Source organism: Aquila chrysaetos, chromosome 11 (assembly GCF_900496995.4).
Source record: "Aquila chrysaetos chrysaetos chromosome 11, bAquChr1.4, whole genome shotgun sequence".
Lineage (NCBI taxonomy): Eukaryota > Metazoa > Chordata > Aves > Accipitriformes > Accipitridae > Aquila > Aquila chrysaetos.
Window position 1 is genome coordinate 13,687,917 of NC_044014.1, and position 14,951 is coordinate 13,702,867.

Here is a 14,951-nt window from a genome sequence, read left to right on the forward strand (position 1 = left end):
AACCATTATGGTGCTCTGCAGAAAGAGCCAGGTCTGGAAAGCCCAACTCCCTCCTCCCACACAATTACTAGCAGGAGCAGGGCAGGGTTCTTGAATATTGGTTCTCTGCTTTGGGAATTCAAGGGCAAGCCCACCCTGTCAGAGGAAAAGTACCCACTGGCATCAACACTAAGACAGACACCTCTTCCAGTGTCATGGATTTACCTTTCTGGGCTGACACAAATCTAGAAAGAATTTTGAATTGAACCCAACAGGGTCTCTCATGCTTTTTGGTTTTAAACATATTCGGTGCAGGGACTGTAATTTAGGATATGTTCAGAGGTGCCTTGCACATAGATGTCCATGCCATGGTTGTGAATGCAGCTGAATAACACCGCTACCAAAGCAATGACTAATGCCTCCAGGACTCAGAAAAGGAATCTGACTATGTTTTACAATAACATGAGAAAAGAAATCAGATTCTCCTCCCCTCAAAGCACAGATTCCAATTATCACCCAAATGAGGGATATTCATAGCCTCTAGGTGTGTAGCGTCTGCAAGTCAGCCACATTGCTCTTCCATCTCCCCCTACATATTAAAAATTTGACAATATCTATCACGTAACATTTTTTCCAAGGAAATAGAAAAAAAAAAGTAAATCCTGCCTCAGTTTCAGCAAATATAACTCCTGCACACCTACATGCTTACCTTTAGTACCCACACAAAAAAAATTACAACCACATTCTTAACACCTCCTTCTTAAAGAAACAAAAGAAAGGCCTCCAGCAATGTTATCAGCTCTTAAAGAGCAGCTGCATTCTGCCCCAGAGGCTGCAGTAGAGCCCTAAACAGAGCTACCAGGTCAGATCATAAAGCTTTGTCCACTCTGAAGGGGGGGGCAGGGAATCACTCTGTAAAAGCTAAGTATTATTAGAATTATTAGCCACACAGCATCAGGAGATAGTGCCTGGGAAAGGTGTGGTGAATTAGTCACCTTTTTAAGGACAGCAATAAAACACAGGAGACATTTAAGTAGAATTCCAGACCATTACAAATAAACAGTGTGGAGGGGAGGGTGGACACACCAATACTATCAGCAGCTTGTGAGTAGCACTGGTAAGAGAAGTCAGAGACAGAAAAGACCCCCAGGTTATCTGACCCACCTCCCTGAGAAGGCACAGTGTTCTCCACAGAATCTTTCCCAGCTCTTCAGGATGGCCTTGCTGCACATAAACACACATTCCCACCAGAAAAAAAAAAGACATCTAGATTGCTTAAAATAACAGAAGCCTCAGCTTTATCTCTGTGTAACTCAGTTAAACATAAATACAATCTCTCCTGGCAGGTAGTGATATGATTTAAGGGTCCCCTATCATACATTATAAGAGGTGATAGCAAAGAACTCATAATTTATTTTTATTGATTCAGCAACCCATGCTGGATCATATCTCCCAATTCTTCCCTTTGCTAAGAAGGCTCCACCAAAGCCTTGAGAAATTTAATTTTATCTTTTTTTCCCATTCTCTGTCTTCCTTTTAAAGCTGCTGTGTGCACATCTCTACCTAAGTTCAAGAAGAAAATGAAAAAAGGCCCCAGTTACTTTGCTAGCTCAGTTCTTGTTCCAATTATCTCCTGATACCATCTGTGAACCAGCAGATTTTGTGCAGCAATTTAAGTCTGTGGAGTTACATACCTGCTGAAGGGCCATTTAAAGCTTCTGACATGGAGACCTGAAAAGAAGGAATGACTTGAACTCTTAAGCGTGGGTACACTGCCTTCACAGAATAGTACTCAATTAAAAAAAAAAAAAAAAAAAAAAAAGTTTGACAGAAGGTGAGACAGCACAGCCCTTTGAGATGTTATAAACTGCCAGGACAGGTAAGGGCTTTCCTTGAGGACTGAAGGCAAGACTGACTGGTTCCATAAAGGAAACTAAACTATGTGGGGAATTTTGTGTCTAAGCCATTTCTGAAAGGAAAAGAGAAAAAAGTTCCCATAAAGCTGATTTTTCAAGAAAATTCAGGCTGCTTATTGTTCTTCCATTTCAGACTCCAGGCTCTACTCTGGAACTCTCACTCCTCTCTCACACACACACCATCTCCCTTCCCCTCCCCCACATATGTCCATATACATATAGAAATATTACTGATCTTCCTCAGATTCCAATTAACAACTCAAATAATTGGTGTTGAACAGAGCATGGGCAAAAGATTTTCTCTCTCCCCAGGAACAGGAGATGGACTAGATAACCTGTTCAAGCCCTGTCCAGCCTCATGTGTATGACCCAAAGATTTACTTGTTCCTGTGAAAATGCCTCACTGCTATCTCAGGAGAACAGCAGCAGGACATTAGGTGCCATGCCACGGAAACACGTGCCTATTGTGCTCCCTAAAACACAGGGCCTTGCCTTCAACATGACAGCAGGGTGGCAACGTGATGGGTGCTGGAGAAGCCACTGTGTCAGCAGTGCAGTCTGGTCACTGGCCTGGCACTCAGAGTGGGGAAGGACATCAGAGCCTCCCCACTCTATTCCCAGCTTTGATGCCAGCTCACCCACCTGCAGGGAGATTAATATTGTCTCAGAATAACATTGCCATCATAAATTATTCAATTTTGAACAATATTACTCTGAGAAAACGTCCTTCTCCCTCCAGGGGAACCAGTCCAAAAGTTGGAGTTTCACAGATGTTACCACAAAAGGAAAGGATGTACCTGTTGGGAGACAAGCCCTTGCATCTGCTTTTAACAGCCAGTTAAAAGACCTTCCACTCCTGATACTGGATCCTTATTATCAACAAATCCAAGTACCTTAGACTTTGGCTTATTCCCTTCCTCACAACAGCCCAGGGAAATAAGGATTGTTGCAGTTTGCCAGGTGACAAGTGGAGGCACAGAGGGAAAAAGGGCAAAATGCACAAATTGTTCTGTTACAGTTACTGCAGGTACCAAAGTCCATAACTAGATTTTCCCCCATATTTACTACCTGACCTTGAATGACTGTAACATCATTAGTATAAACCCATGATTTAATCATAATTCTTTAAATACGCCTAGGTAGAGTATTTATAAATATAATTAAATAGTAAGGAATGTGAAATATAAGAATCATCACAGAAATAATAAAGTAAAAATGTAAGTGATAGTTTAGAATATATGAGTAACTATCACAGGCAACTTGGGTCAGTCAGGCTCAGCGGGACACGTAGGATTGGAAAGTGCTGGAGGTAAGAGACAAGCACAAGTCAGGGCTCTCCACAGACAAAAGGTCAGAAGCAATAGTTTGAGTGTTAACTAGCCAATTAACATATTTTTTACATTATTATAGATTCAACAAAGATTAAATGATCTGATTATCTTATATATTAAGGTAATAAAAATGTGGTCTGTCCAATTGACTGCACTCTTCTGACCTTGAACCTATGTTTATGCAGCAGTTCCTTCCTATCTGCAGATGCCCAAACCTACTTTGAAACTTAGTGGCTCAGCTGTAGTAAGGTCAAACTCGGCCCTAGCAGCTCCTTTTCCTACTGGCATTCCTTTGAACCAATCTTTATTCTTGATTTTAATCTTTGTTGTTATATTTATTTTCATTTTTATTCTGTATTCATCATGTGCATGCATTTCATCCTCACTACAGTGCCTGAACTCCTTGTGCCATAGCTACATAGCTTTTTTTTTTATTTTTCTTTGTGTTGTATCATTAAGTAGTTAAACAAAATTATTTTCATCTGTTGCTCTGAAAACACACTCTCTCTGGGCAATTTCCTTTCTTTGTTCCTGTGCAGAGCAGCTCCTTGCTCGTGCCAAACAGCCCTGGAGCCCTGACGTTATCTCCTTTGAAGGGCCTAATCAAGCAGACTTTCATGAAATCTGGCTCACTAGGTATTTCCAGAAACTGGGCTGGGAATGATTCCTCTCTGTACATCCACCACATTGAACCAGCCAGATGTAACATCCTCCTTCATCTAAGGGCACTAAAACTACTTCTGTTCTTCCTACGGAGTCCAGAGGAACAGGTATGCTAACAGCAAACAGGCCTATGCAAGACACTAGCAACAGCTTCCATGATATGCAGCAGAACCGCAGATAGAGAATTCTTAAGTTCAAGATACAGCTTCTCCCTTCTTTATGAGGCATCCAAGCTTGCACAACATCCCCTCCAGAGAGCAGCCCGAAGCACCACAGGGCCAGAGCTATTTGGATTCTGCCTGCTACCCCAAAGAACTATATGGGCCAGTTGATGAACATTCACAGTAGACAGGTGCCATGGGGTTCAGCTCTGCCTCCAACTGACATTTAACTATTTCAGATTGCAGCTACATCAGCAAGAAAGAATGAACATGATCTGTATCACAACAGCCTGTAAATAGCCTCACCCAGAGATAAAGCAGCCTCCTAGCAAGTGGGACAGGAAACATCAGCAGGTGCTGTACTGCCTGCCTAACAGAAGGAACACACTGTGGTTTCTCCTCCTTCATGCTTGGCCACAGAAAGACTTCAAAACTGTGAATTCAAGGGACTGATGAGATGTGTCCCTCCATGTCAGCTGAAAGAGCAGGCCCTTAAGATGTCCTACCATGAGAACGTAACTTTGAGCTAAGGATTCCTCCAGGCAGCAAGAGGCTACAACAGCCACACCGCGTGGACTTAGCCCTGGGATATACCCAGGACCTGAGAGGGAGAGTAAAGGCAGAAGAGGGACCTGAATGCCCCATTCAGAGCTCTGGTTTGTCACTCAAGCCAGACGACCCATCTTCCAAAGCAGCCAGTTACCAGTTCTGTGCCTGCCAAGGAAATAAAGCTTTGGAAGAAAGATACAGATAACGCAGAGTGAACATTTTCCCCCATGTATTTCCTAAAGACAGGTAAAATATATTTGCTTAAAGTCTGACCCTGTAGGAAGGAAAAAAAAAGAAAAAAAAAACAACTTTTTTTTTACCCAAAAAAATATTGTACTCTGAAGGGCTGGCACCAACTTCAGGTTGGGGGGAAGCATGAGGGAATGTGTCAGGAACCACAATAAAATCATAAGTTTTGGTGTCAGCCCAATATTGCAATTTTGGGGGGCAAATTAAGAAAAAAATCCATTCATCTGTTTTTGAGCTCTGTAAGAAAGAAAATATATTTTTCCCGCTTTAGAAATACCTTGTGCTAATGCCTACATGGGGAGATGTGGAACAGCGCAGTTAAAGCTGTCAAGGGCAATTTTTCTTACAGACTTAAGTGTTCCGTTACTTAAAAAAAAAGAAGCTGAGAAAAATAGAGGAACTTGAATTCAAATCTCCTTTAATGCAACATTATAGATGAGAATTTCAAAGCTGTAAAAGTAGGAAACTCAGAAGTACAGATTCTACATTATGCACATGGATTGTATAAAAGAAAAGAGGCAAATCACCACTGCAGAAATCCAAAGCACTATTGACTTTTGCAAGTCTTTTAGGGGGGTTGGGGCCCAGGGGCAGTTGGTCAGATGAAAATACCTACTCACTCCATACTGCAACCCTCACTGCAGTAGAAAACTTTCAGAACGTTTGACCTTGTGAAATCACTCTCCTTCTCTTACCTAGGGACCTAAAAAATTCTTTGTTTGGACCTGAAAAATTCTTGCCCTCTAGCTGACAGAGAAATTGAAGCACAGTCTTCATTTCAAGCCACTGTCTATATCCTTCCTTGTAAGAACCATGGTTATGACAGCTGGGACTGCTGAGTGACATTTAAACTGGGAGTGCTTTTAAGATCAGGATTTGGGATGCTATAATCCAGGAGATAGATCCCTTTCACTCTTGCGTGACACAGGATAGATTTAAACAGAAGGCTCAGTGCTTTGCTCTGCCAGCACCTGCATTGGCTCTGTTTGCCATCACAAGAACATCTGGGACCCAAAACCCAGAGGCAGAAAAGGGAGAAGAGACAGAGCCTCATATTTTATGAAAATACTCTGTAGCTCTGCAGGGTCTCCAGATGACCTTCAGGGAACTTCACATACATGGTCTGTAGGGTTGTCTTGCACATTGCACTGAGATATCAAAAATTGCCCACCACTGCAGAAGGGCTCTAAACAACATGAACAGTCCCACTGACTATTCCTGCATTGACATGTTCTCAGTTGAGCACCAGAAGTTTCTCAAAACTTCCAAAAATCCTTCTGCCCCTCGAGGAACATAACAGGGAATGGCTGTGCAGTGAGACAAAGGAAGAATGCAAATTGACTAAACAAGATCTGTAATGGCTATTATGCAAGGTGCGATAGCTTCATTCTCCACTTTACTATCTCAAGAGCCCTGGATTTCCATTGGAATAATCTCTTCTCCTCTCCCTCACCAGTCAGACAGCAAGGTCCTGTCTTCACGAATGCCATAAAGTCACAGGAGCAGGACTTCAGACACTCACCACCCTCTTCTCACTCCTTGCCATACAGTCTCTCTAGCAACTGTTATGACTATGCAATAAAACCTAAGATTGGCACCTGCTCCAAAACAAAAACATGGGCTGGAGATGGACCAGGCACACCAGCTTGTCCTGTTTTATTAGAGGCTAGACTAGAAAGGAGCAATAGTCTCTAGTTGTCTCTGGATGGCAGTAAGGACAGAGAAAGGTGAGAAGGCTTATCTGAAGGTGAAATTCAATCCCATTCTCACATGACATATGAGCACAAAATCTTAAATAGGGCAGTAGGGAATAAATTTGCCAATTCCTCTTCAGGTAAAGCTAGGTCATCTCCACAAGTTCCAGTGCGAGTTCTCTCTCTGTGCTGTGATACTTCAGTGAACAAACCCACCCCTCACTCCAAATTTCATGATATGATGGCTGCAAACCCATCATTAAGAATAATTCTCATAACCACAACAGCCTCCAGAATAGAGGACTACAACATAAGCTAGATCCAAAAGTCTCCTGTTCTGCCTTTGTGACTGTGCAGAAGTTCATCATGACAAGAACCTGCTCCAACAGGAGAATGAAGTTCAAAGACAAACAGCAACAGGCTTTTCATGAGTAAATGTTGAACTGGCAAAGGATTAGAGCTCCAAATGTTACCAGGAGCTGAAGCATGGTGTGGACCAGAGAATTGATTCAAGCTGATGGTGTCAGGGTATCAACTCTTCACAGATTCTTTGTCTTACCTGGCAAGATGCACACATAGGAAAAGGTAAGCAGCAAGTCTTCTAAGTAGCTGTGACAGACTAAAGAACAAATCCAAAGGCCCATTTTGCCTTTGCTGTTTTATGATTGTCCTTTCACAAAGGCGATCATCTACAAACTACTTCTTATAAAGCACCTCCCAAAACAGAACTATTTCTGTGGGCCTTTTTACAACAGGACCGACAGCAAGATCTCCAAAGGTCATCTTCAGCAAACCTAGTTATTGGAACAGTGTAACCTGTTGTAAATTCACATATACAACACAGCAGAATGAAGGTACTCTCCACTCCAGCCTTTCAAAAGATAATTGATACAGGTCCCTCCACTAGCTACACCAGCACAAGACTGATTCCAACAGCTCCACGGACCCCCCACGAGACTACTGCAGTCAGAGCAGCTCTCATTGGAAAATTGATGCTACAACAAACAGGCATCAGAGGCTCAGCCTTGAACCAGGCTGTCAGAGCACCAGAGTCCTCCACTGCATCAAAGAGCTCAAGACAACTCTCATGGATTGTTGCATTTTGTTTTTCTTAAAGCCCTAGCTCTTGGAGGCCAGTGATGACTTAAAACAACAAAACAAAACAAACCCAATCTCAGTTCCTACTTCTCTGAGTTCAGAGGGTGACTTTCAAAATACACTCAAAACTCCATTTAAAGTCTTTGACTTCTACTTCCCAAAACACTGCACCTCTCTTTTATTTTTTTCACATATGTAGAGACAACCGTCGAGCTACATATCTGTTTCTAACTATAGATGCAGCTACAAAATGGTTTTAAACTCCATTGCGTTATTTTCCCCCCACACCCCAAGCAAGAAAACAGAAAATTGACTCAGGATGTTTTAGATGCCTCAGATTAGCAATGCTACAGTCAGAATAGCACAGAGCACTCTTGAACAGCTATTGCTAGTACTTGCAGGTGCATGAGCCCTTCACATTCAAGAATACTGGATTTACATTCAAACATAAAGGAAAAATAAAACCAACTTGATTCACGCACTCTTACATCAAGAGAACAAAGGGTATTTTTAGAGCAACAGCTTAGCATTCACAGCACGCATGGCATTCTTGATTAAACAAGAGATCCGCACGAACATAATAAACCTGTAATTTTATTGGCCAAGCACTATGGAAACAATTTAGAATACACGGATTGCAATGTTAAGCAAACTGCAGCCCATGTATAACACCCATGAATTATAGCAGTTTGGCAATGAGCTGACCAGTTGCTTCTCACGGCCTTTAATAACAATCATCCACATCTTCACAGCACAATAGAAATTAGAGATGCAAGAGGCCTATTAGCTCATCCAGAAAATACAGGATTGTTCCCTGTGGGATAATTGCTAATACTCTGTCCAAAGTAGATTTATAGCTGTAAAGAAAGGTAGCCTCTTTAGCAAGATTACTCAGAGTGGCTGAGAACTCAGTTCCACAAAGCTTTTTCTAGACATTAAATTTAAATGTTTCCTCTCTTTAAAAAGGTTAAAGCCAGTCCAAGGAACCTGGTCTCCTTTGGATTCCCCTCTAGTCAGTCAAGGCAGGGGAGAGTTGGTCCTTTTTTGCTACAAAGCAGCAACATATAGAGACTGACCTTCTTTGGCTAACAGCCTTCACAAACAGTTCTCCCCTCCACCCAGCTAGTCCTTGCCAGCTCTTGTCCATAGCAGTACCCTCAGCACCACTTCTTCCCTTTGCTCGCTACACAGGTATGTGGACTCCTGCCCCCATTTCCACCTCAGAAGTCCTTTGGCCATATATGCATATATGGATTTCACTCTAAATATTCATCCAGTAAATCAGATCATCCAACTCACTAAACACTCCCACCGCATGTCTGTGCATTACATCCACTTCAGCCACACCTCAATGGGGACATGTGGCAACACCGCTAACCCAAGGACTGGCAGCTCATGTGTTCTGTACTAGGGCAGAGGCTCTGGCACAAGGCTGTGTCTAGTTAAATGTCCTTGCTGCAAATGGTGTCAGGCTCCAAATACCAAGCTGTATTTCCACCACTCAGGAAATCTCCATGCGCTGCATCAGCCCCTTGGAGAGTCCAGAATTAACAGAGAATTAATACGTGTACAAGAAGAACTCTGATGTGCCTGAGAGGGAGGGAGGAAGGCAACTAGGAGATTTGCAGAAATAAGAATCGTAACAAGTATACCACAATCCAGGCTAAATCCAAAGTCTTACAGGTATCACAGTCCAGTACCCAACAAAATAGCATCTTTCTTCATGCCCGGGAGAGTCAGTAACGCCGTCATGAGAAATTTGTGTGTAAGGCTGGAAACAGCAACATTTAGCAGTAATTAGAACTTCAACAGATCCAAAGTGATGAAACCAAAAGTCTTCAGTTTGTACATATTAGTCAGTAAATACTATCATCTGCTTTTTAAAAACACAAGAGATGAGAAGGGGAAATTATTTTTCACATGACAAGACAGAGCTGGAACTCAGGAGAAGGTGCCCCTTAACCCCAAGCATTCCATGAAAAGCCCTTTCAAACTGTAAAAGTTACCAGCACATGGGTAATGACCCCAGTAACAGCTCTGGGAAGTTTTCCAAGCCAGGGACAAATGAGAAGAGCATGTAGAATCAAGCTTCTTGGGTTTTGCACCTTTAACTTTATTACCCTGAGAGAATTTTCTTCTGACATTGCTTCCACCACTCTTCCAAAACTTCTAGAAAAAACTAACATGCCCCTGACTGAGAAACCTGCTGGGATTTCCAGCCACTTGATCCCCACTCTTACACCGACTCCAAAACTCCCTGCTATTAAATGAATTGTTGCTAATGTCGGTCATGTTCTTGTTTAGTATAAGCATTCAATGAGTGCCCTAACCACTTTTCTAAAATAAGCCCTGATCTCTACTATCTTTGATATCCACAGACATTTGCAAGCAGCATTTCAACCAGTCACCTGCATACACTCACTCCAAGAGCTCGTTACACTACCATAGGAAGGCAGGACTAGAAGGGACAATATTTTGTCTAGACCAATCCACAGAACCTCATGTGTCCCCACCCTGAAAATCCCAAGACACTTCTCAACTCCTCTGAACAAACTTCAGACCTTCGCTGCAAAAGCTAAAACAAAACAAAACAAACAAAATCCCACAAAAAAATCTTGTGATATACCATAGGAAGACAGGAAAGAAAAGTCAAGGGCACTGCCACTGTCCTCCATCCTTGCAATAATGAGGAATATGAGAAATGCCAAGATGATTGTCTGAAGTGGACCACAGAGAGCAGTAAACCGTGTCAGATACACAGCATGTCTCTGCTCCCTAGCTGAATGAGGAGACACCTTTTAAACATTCTGCTATTTTAACACGCTTTCCAAAACACATTTTCAGAATAAGAATTGTCAAGTGTTTGGCTTGTATTAGCATTTTCAGGCAGACATCAGGGCACCCAAAGAAATAAGATGTATAAAGAACAAGAGCAGAACTAACAGTTCTCTATTATAGACCTCCCCTGTTCCACTCAGAAAGTGACCATGTTACAGTGAAGAGTGATGCTTATATATCTAACACAGTACTATAAAATCCTTCAGGATGAAAATCGCAAAGAAGCAGCGATTGATTATTTCTGCCACAAGAAAAAAATTATAGTTTGAGGATGTAAGAGAAAGTTCTTTTTAACCTGAAGAATTACCTTCCTTTTGGGAAAGATGAACCACCCATAATGACAGAGGAAAATCTTTGGAAGTAGTAGCAGAAAAAGACATTAGAAGTGGCAATCACCATGTCAGACACACTACACTGCAGGGAAAGGGAAGAATGGCCAGATAATGAAATTACAGAGCATTGAAAATGTCAAAGAGCGACAGTGTTCTACCATCATTCACAGGTTATATGAGGCATTAACATGCTGATATCCCATTCCAATGACAAAGATGGCAACAAGAACAGTAAATAGTCCAAAATGAATCTGGTGCTGAGACCAGGAATTTAATGAAACAGGGAGACGGGGAGAAAATGAATCTTACTTTCACTGTGCAGCCTTCAAGCTGGAAGCTGCTGGCCCTGTTCAGAAATAGTAATAGCTCAGGGATGCATTATTTGGCTTCCTTTATCTATGATCCCCCTATACTCATGAGTCATCATCACAAAAAGGGGTGTCAAGTCTCTCTGCTTGGCAGGCAATGACACACAAGTTGCACCAAGGGAATTTCCAGTGAGATATAAAGGAGGGCAAAAAAGTCCTTCACAATTAAGGTGATTGACTGCTACATCAGGGGCCCGGGGAGGTTGGGGGATCTCTGTTCTTGGAGGTATTCAGAACTTGACTGGACAAGGCTCTGAGCAACTTGGTCTAACATCACAGTTTGATCCAGCTTTGAAGCTGATCTGAGCAGGAGCTGGACCAGAAGACTTGCAAAGGCCCCCTCCCCCACTCCAATCTAAATCACTCTATGATTTAATGAGTTTGCTCCCTTCAAATAAAGCCACCATTGATCAATATGAGTAGCACAAGCAATCACACAGCAATGAAGCCAGAGGACCCTGTGTCTATCATGCAATGCACTTTTTTTAACTTGCTTAAGATAGTTGGTCGTTATTAAAAAAAAAATTAAAAAATCTTCTACCACCATTCCTCCTATAAAAAGGAAAAAAAGACAACCCAAGGTGAGTCAAAAATGTACAGTCTGTTTATGGAAACCCACTTCTGGAGACAGTCTAGTGGGTTGTAACACAGCTTGAGACAAACGCAAATGAACTGTCAGATCCCAGACAGCTCCACGTGGAACCAACACGTATACCTCTACACACCCTCTCCAGATATGGCAACCCAGCAGGGCAGGGCAGCACCATCCCAGCAGTACCACACAAAGCAGCCAAGGTTGTGCTAGGACCATTTCCTCTGCAGAGTTAGACTGCAGCAGAAATTCTTCACTGTACCTCAAAACTCCAAATTCTAATGTTCTTCCTAGGTCTGGTACAGAAGTGGTCCTATTTTCAGCCCAAACTAATAAACTCTCCTATTGGAGGGCTGGGAGCAACATGGCTTCAAAAGGTCTGATAAGGTCAGAGCTAAAGAGCAGTTGATAAGGCTATCTGGCCTCTACACTGGTTTCTTACAGAGCTTGGATTTTCTGTTTCAAAATTGTATTTCAGAACCAAGTTCACCTAAATTTAATCAGGAACATGTCTTTGAAATATAAAAAGCAAAATGAACAAAAAACCCATTCACTTTATTTAATCTGGAAAACATAAATAAAGTGGTTCCCTCATTCCATCAAGCAGATGCAAATTTAATTTCAGATCATTCAATTCTTTTTCTGTAAACAAACAAGAAAAAAAATTAAGCATGGGAAAAAAACCCTTGGAAAAACTACCTCTTACCACATACAGTATGTGCCTCTCTCTCCCTGCTGGCCCATATCACATTTAATACTATAGTTTTCAAAGGCTGCTGGAATTCAATCTGGTAAAGGTGTGCAATAAATGAGGCTTTGCAAAGTGCATATGTTCAGTAAGTGCGAGTATCTGGACATCTGTGCACAGGGGTGATTCTTTGAGAGGTGTGTGTAAGACAAAAGACCCATCCCTACCAATTTCAGGAAGGCCAAGTTTTCACCACAGTTTATTGGCAGCCAACCTGCCAGACAACAAACTTAACCAGCCTGTGAATCAAAAAAATCTTTCCACCCACAAGACCATTCCTTCCCTGCTACACAAGTGGATTTTGCATTATGCCCAGAAGTAAAGTTCACCGGTTGCCCAGTTAAGGTGTGGATAAGATCTATCACCTCAGGGCATTCTTAAATATGACCATCTTGTTCATTACAAGAGCATAATGTTCTTCTCTCTCCACTGAGCAGGAGCCATGGATCACGTGGCAATAGGCAGCCTTGGAGGTAGGTAGATAGATGTCCAACTGTTGCAAGTTTCATGGTCATATAACCAATGCCTTATGGAGATCTATGGACAGACAGTACAGACCTTGGCAATGTCTTTGTGACTCAAAGTCCACCTGCCACAGCAGCAAAACAAATGAACAATAGCCAGCTTTGAACCGCATCCTACTTTCCTAATTATACCTGAAGTCACTCCCAGCAACATCCAGGTCTGGCTGAGATAGCACTTACCTGTTAAAACACATCTGAAACAGCGAACTATATCTTTCGAACTTAGAAGCAGTTTCACATTCCACCTATTGCAACTCACTGCCCCCTCTACAAGAATACGTAGATCTGGACAACACACAGATTTGTTTGTGTGCCTTGCATTTATAGAGGCCATGAACTGACTGTCCATGGGCACTACGTTGGAAGAGGAATCTGTGTTGAGATTGAATAAGATAAGTGAGTTTGCTTTAAAGTCAGACCACGCCTGCTTTGCCACTGTGTACTTAAATTCATCAATATGCTGCACAACTCAAGATTACTCTGGGGCTACCCTATAAGGAATGTAGCACCTAGAGATGCAGAGTCTGGACACTTCAAACATATGCATAAAGACAACACAGTGCATTGACAATTTCAAGTTGTTTCTAAAAGTTGTCATTAGAGGGGGAATTTGAAGTCCCCTCTGTCTCGCCCATGTCTGATTTCTTACACAGAGGTTCTCAATCATCTTCCAAATGAACACCTGAGGTGCAGCATCCATCTCCTGGTAGTTAGTAGTATTGCTATCCTGCACAAAGCTGTTGGATGGCCATCCCAGTGGGGCTGTAGTGGCTGGCTGACTTCACAGGCACATCAGAGAGCAATAACACAACCTGGACAGTGTGCAGCTACAGCCTTAGTTGGAGGGGATGTTTGGGAGAACACCAAAAATAAGCAGAACTCACAAAGAAGGGAGGATTTCACAGTGCACTGCCACTGTTCCAGCTTCTTTACATTTGAACGTCAGGAATGAGCTTTGGCAACAGGCACTTGAGCAAAACTGAGTCTAGCAGCTTACAGAGTTACCTCCAAGAGCTGTACACTGTTACAGTTCAGACATGTTAAGTGTCTTTTTCTTGGCCAGTTGCAAGGTAGTAAAATGAGTTAACCTTCTTTACCAAGCCTGGACTAGGACACTACTCTCCCAACAAAGTGGAAATACCAGCAGATCCAGCAGACATCTAGGAATTACCTTACCTGGAACAGAAGCAGGGACCACTGGGAAGGCATAAAGCAGAACCCCATCTGACTCCATCTCTGAGCTGTGCTCCACTCAGATCAGCTGAAGTCCCTCACTGCTCTCCCACCTCTTGCTGGCTTGACATTGCTCAGCTCTCCTCCCCAGCTGGAAATACAGTCTCCTGCCTCTGCCCCCCCCCCCACAGGCCTTGTTGGCACTTAGTACCACACAAGAGCAGTCTCCATTTCTCTCCCTGCTCTATGTAGCTTAATCCAGTCCTCACTGCAGGTTTTCTTGCACAGCCTGCTTAAGCTTGTTTTTCTTATCATTCTTCCCACAGTCTGAAGTAAAGATGTAATCACCATAGCTGCGGTGTTATCCTCCAGAAATTACTTTGTCACAGGGAAAAGTGCAAAAATACAATTACTTGCTTTAGCTACAGTGGCTTAGAGGGACCCAGTTTTGAAGTGCTTCCTATTTTCCAGGAAAAGACTGAAAACTTGTACCTATATGTATAGCAATCAGAAAGACTTGTACGTTTCCTTAAAGAAAACCCATGAAAATGATACCAGGTCTTATCTGCCAGAATTATATAGTATTTCTGTCTCAAAAGCCTACATGTAGTTGTATCAGAAAAAATGTGACAAGCCACCCCAAAGGTTCTTGTTATTTAACAAGCCCAAAGGAAAGGCTAAGCTACACACCAATTCTTGCAAATCAAGATGTCATCAACACTGAAAGAGAGATGCA

At 42.4% G+C, this 14,951-nt stretch overlaps 1 protein-coding gene across 1 annotated transcript in view; it reads right to left on the bottom strand.

Annotated features, from left to right (window-relative positions):
- SORCS3 (sortilin related VPS10 domain containing receptor 3) overlaps positions 1-14,281 on the bottom strand; it is a 238,111-nt gene extending 223,830 nt beyond the window's left edge. Inside the window, exon 1 of the mRNA XM_030030909.2 lies at positions 14,219-14,281. Coding sequence (XP_029886769.1) covers positions 14,219-14,266 — 48 coding nt within the window. The 5' untranslated portion in view covers positions 14,267-14,281. The remainder of the gene's footprint in view (positions 1-14,218) is intronic.
- Positions 14,282-14,951: the final 670 nt, after the last annotated feature.